At 46.9% G+C, this 4,396-nt stretch overlaps 1 protein-coding gene across 1 annotated transcript; it reads right to left on the bottom strand.

The window, feature by feature from the left end:
• Nucleotides 1-2,037: 2,037 nt before the first annotated feature.
• LOC145938668 (uncharacterized) lies at nt 2,038-3,186 on the bottom strand. The gene has a single exon (XM_083042435.1). The coding sequence runs from the start codon at nt 3,184-3,186 to the stop codon at nt 2,038-2,040; it is 1,149 nt and encodes a 382-aa protein (XP_082898561.1).
• Between the last annotated feature and the right edge of the window lie 1,210 nt (nt 3,187-4,396).

Below are 4,396 nucleotides of genomic sequence, written 5' to 3'. Positions count from 1 at the left end.
GGCCTGAAATGTTTTACTGCCCATACTATGGCTAGTAGTTCCTTTTCAGTAGTATTATAGTTATGTTCCGCCCGCGACAAAATTCTTGCGTAAGCAATCGGGCGGTCTTGTTTTACCGGGCCTTGCGACAGTATGGCTCCGATGGCGTAATCTGAGGCATCCGTTGTTACGAGGAATTCCTGGTCGAATTCCGGATATTTTAGTATGGGTGCGGTAGTTAATTTATTTTTTAACGTGTCAAATGCGTTTTTCTGTTCGCTGTTCCACTCAAATTTTTCTTCCTTTTTTGTTAATTTTGTCAAGGGTTTAGCAATTTTTGAGAAATTTTCTATAAATTTTCTATAGTAACCTGCTAAACCTATGAACGCTTGTATTTCCTTAGCTTTGGTGGGAGTGGGGAATTTTTGTACGGCGTTTATTTTGGAAGGATCAGGCATGATCCCCTTTTCTGTAACGATGTGCCCTAAATATATTACTTCCTTTATAAGGAACTCGCATTTGTCTGGTTGGAGTTTTAAGTTGTGTTTACGTAATCTGTAGAGAACCTCGGCGAGTCGCATGTGGTGGTCCTCTAGGCTGTTACCGTATATTACTATATCGTCTAAGTATACGAGACATTTGATCCCTTGTAGTCCCGTCAGCACGGAGTTCATTATCCGTTGGAATGTAGCTGGCGCGTTCGTTAACCCGAATGGCATTCGATTGAACTCGTAATGTCCATACGGTGTGGAAAATGCAGTCTTGCATTTATCGGGCTCGACCATGGGTATCTGATGGTAGCCCGACGCTAGATCCAAGGTGGTGAAGTACTTTGCATTTCCCAGTTGGTCTAGTATATCCGTTATGTTCGGTATTGGAAAAGAATCGCCTATGGTTAAATTATTAAGTTTCCGAAAATCTACAACTATGCGTAATTTTCGGTTTCCTTCCGCATCCGCTTTTTTGGGGACCACAAGTAAAGGCGCATTCCATTGGCTGTTACTAGGTCGGATTAGCTTGTCCTTCAACATGCCCTCTATTTGTTTATTTATTTCTTTTTTGTGTTTCTCCGGCAATCGGTATGGGCGTACATTTACAGGTGCACTGTCAGCTCGGAGCGCGATTTCGTGTGACGTAGTCGGAGTGCAAGTCAGCGCGTCTCCTTTAAGGTAAAACACGTCACCGAATTCCTCACAGATTTGAAGCAATGTTTTTTCTTCTTCTTGATTGAGATGTTGTAGTCGGAGTAAATTTTTTATTTGCTCTCTGCGGGAGAGTGTAGGCGCTTCCTGGGGGGGGCGGGACATTCTCTCTTCGAGCCACCGTGTTCGTAATTTCCTCGACGTTTACCCATGGAGTTGACATTTTAATGTATTTTTCGGTTGTATTTATAACGCTAACCGGGCATGAAAATTCTTCTGGTTCTACGAGACAGTGTCCGATAAATACTCCGGGCAGCATTTCCTCGGCGCGCACCACGCCTACCTTATTCGAGTCGGTAGTGGCTCGGATGATTGTTTCGCTTCGCGGCTTCAGCATTAGCGCGCGGTACGGGCGTAATTTTAATATTATCTCTGCTAGTTGTAGCTGTTTTTTGTCGTAATCACACGTTATCGTGTGCTTTTGCAAGAAATCTACTCCCAAGATTCCTTCGTAGTCGATGGGGAAATCGTCCTTCACGATGTAGATAGGATGCCGTATTTTTCGGTCCTTCAAGGTTATTGTGGCCTTGATTTTTCCTATGGTCTGGATCTGGTATCCCGTTACTCCGGTCAATGCCATTTTCTCTTCGTAGATCATGGCTTCCCCTTTTAGATTTCTTAATTTAATTAAGGTCACGGTTGCGCCGGTGTCGAAGAGTAAATTTAACCTTCCCTTCTTTGTCTCTTGTATGTCACTAGATCTAGTCCTGTCGTAGTGGGTAGTTGTGTGATTACTTGCGATATTTGATACTCGGCCGCGGGTCTCGGCCGTTTCGTGTTTTCCTCGTCTTCTTCATCCTCCGGTGTTGTATGTTTCTTTCGCTGTCCACTAGTGTTAGAATGGCCTTGGGTGCTCTTATTTCCGTTTGTCCTTGTCTGCATATTTCCCGGGCAGACTCCAACATTCGTTACGACCGTGACCTGATTTTTTGCAGTAGGTGCAATGTTTCTCAACAGCGTTGATTTTCCCTTGTGGTTTTGGCAAGGAGAATCTGTTGGCGTATCTGCTCGTGCGGCAGTCTCGTCCGAGGTGTCCGGTCTTCCCGCATTTGTGACACTGTATAGTTTTATTGATGTGTCCTGCGTGTGAAGCGGTCTGGTCGGTCCGGGGTCGCAGTGTCTGCTCTGTCGGGCCCTTCACTTTCTCTTCCGCGCTGGCTTGTGCGATGGCGTCTTGTAGCGTCGTGTGATGCTGTGCTCGTACCATCAGCTGGATGTGTTCCTGGAGGCCTATCTGGAAGTTCTGCAGGGCTTGTTGTTGCAGCGTATCGAGTATAATGCGCTTGCGCTCGCTGCCGAAAGCCTGCCCTTCGATCATGGATTCGTACAGTTCCATGGCTAAATTATCGACGCGTAGTCCGTATTCCCGGGCGCTTTCGCGGTGTTTTTGCTTCAGGGTGTTGAATTCCACCTGAAGATGGGTAGTGCTCCTCTTGCTTAGATAGCAGATTTCCAGTTCCCGTTTAAGTTGGGCGAAGTTGTTTATGTCGCGGGTTTCAAAGTCGAGCATAGCCTTCCCCTTTAACTTGGTGCAGAGTATCGCTTCTAGTAGCGTCTTTTCGTCTACTGGGTTAATATTTTTTATAGCGTAGGAGCTGGCGCTTAGAAATTCTTTAAGTCTGACTTGGGAGGTTCCGTCGAACTCAGGTATCATGTCTCGCGCTTCTTTCAGTCGTAAGAAACCATGCAGATGTGCGGTTTGCCTGCGCACATCGCTCACGGTTCGTCCATAGGAGAGGTCGGCATAGGGGTTTTCGTGTATTATTCGCGTTCTATTTAAGTCTTCCCGGTTAGTACGTAGGTCCCGCATCTGGTCGCGGAGGTGTCTCATTTCCTCTTGCATTTCTCGGAAGCTCTGCAAAACCTCGACTAATACCGCGTTGCTCGGATCTTCGCTAGGACGTCCCGCATCCTCGTAATGGGCGGCGGCGCCATGCCTAGTCTGCGTTCGCATACGCTCGATTTCTCTATCTATGTCGTCGGACGGGACCGAGGGGTGTGTCATAGTGTTTCCGGCAGGTATCTCAAAAATACTACTATCGACACGGGGGAGTAGTTTCGTCTTACCGAAACGCGATCAACCGATGTTCGATCGATATTGCTCGGTCCTGCTTCGTTATTATTATGCGGCGAGGACTGGTTGTCCGTTCCGCCTTGGGTTTCGGGTTCGCGAGCTTCCGGTTCGCGCGGATTTACGCCTGGGTATTCGGATTCGAGATTCTTTCGGACGCTATCGCGAATATCGCGGGCCGCTTCTTCTACTACTTGCACGGGCGTTACGAAGCCGAATCTATTTGCTAATTTCGCTGGGGCGCTTAAAAAACGTGGTCGTTGAAACGTGACCTTCTTTTTTGCCGGTGCCGACATTCAGGCGATATTATTATACAATATGCTGACTTAAAGTATAACGATGATACGCATTTTCTTTCGCTCGCTCGTCGTTTTCGCACGGTCGGCTGTTGGTCGGTTCCTTGTGCTGTCTCGTGGTTGGGTGGTCCTGTTCTGGTCCGCTGCAGCTTCTCTCGGTATTCCTTTTTTGAGGTCCTCGAGCACTGACGATGTTGGCAGATCCTTACTTGGCAGATCTCTCTTGTTGTCAGGAATCTTGTATTGTCAGATATCCTTTATTGCTCAGTATCAGCATCCCACCGCTGCCACCATTTTGTTGTGCCTCTCAGGGTACAACGGGATTTGTAGGATACTTTGAGGGGTCCGTTCGTCTTAGGAGTTAGGACTCCGAGTGTCGAGGGTGGTGAAAAGAACACTTTGGTCACAAGAGAAGAGTTTATTCCAACTCACGTGTACAATTCTTTGGTATGTCGAATCGCAGCGCGTCCTTACAATAGATTAGATGTAATTACTTGTCGCCCTCGGTTCGGAATACGGCCCCAAGGAGTTAATCAGGCGCGCTTATATTACCCGAAAGTAGGTTTTGTTTTTCGGTTAATGTGTCGCATGTATGCAATCGGTTTTGCATCGTCTGCGTTTTGCGATCTCGAATGTGTCGCGATGTCTTAACGCGTGTATGCAATCGGTTGCGGTTTTGATTTCGAGGCGCGCGCTATATCTTTTGAAATGCTGATTCTGCGTTCTCTTTTGTGGGTTTTTAGGTCGTGGTTGGGTCATAGTGTTTACGGTTACAACAAGTTATTGGAAGTAATTCGATTCCCCCTTCGAACGCTGTAGCTATTTCCTTAATTATGAAATGTGAGTTA

This window comes from Prenolepis imparis, unplaced genomic scaffold (genome assembly GCF_030444845.1).
Source record: "Prenolepis imparis isolate NDT839.2.m4 unplaced genomic scaffold, iyPreImpa1.0 SCAF_7, whole genome shotgun sequence".
NCBI lineage: Eukaryota > Metazoa > Arthropoda > Insecta > Hymenoptera > Formicidae > Prenolepis > Prenolepis imparis.
This window is presented reverse-complemented; position numbering and strand designations above follow the sequence as displayed.

Coding starts and splice junctions, on each gene's coding strand:
- LOC145938668 (XM_083042435.1), bottom strand. CDS start 3,186: ATGACACACCCCTCGGTCCCGTCCGACGACATAGATAGAGAAATCGAG.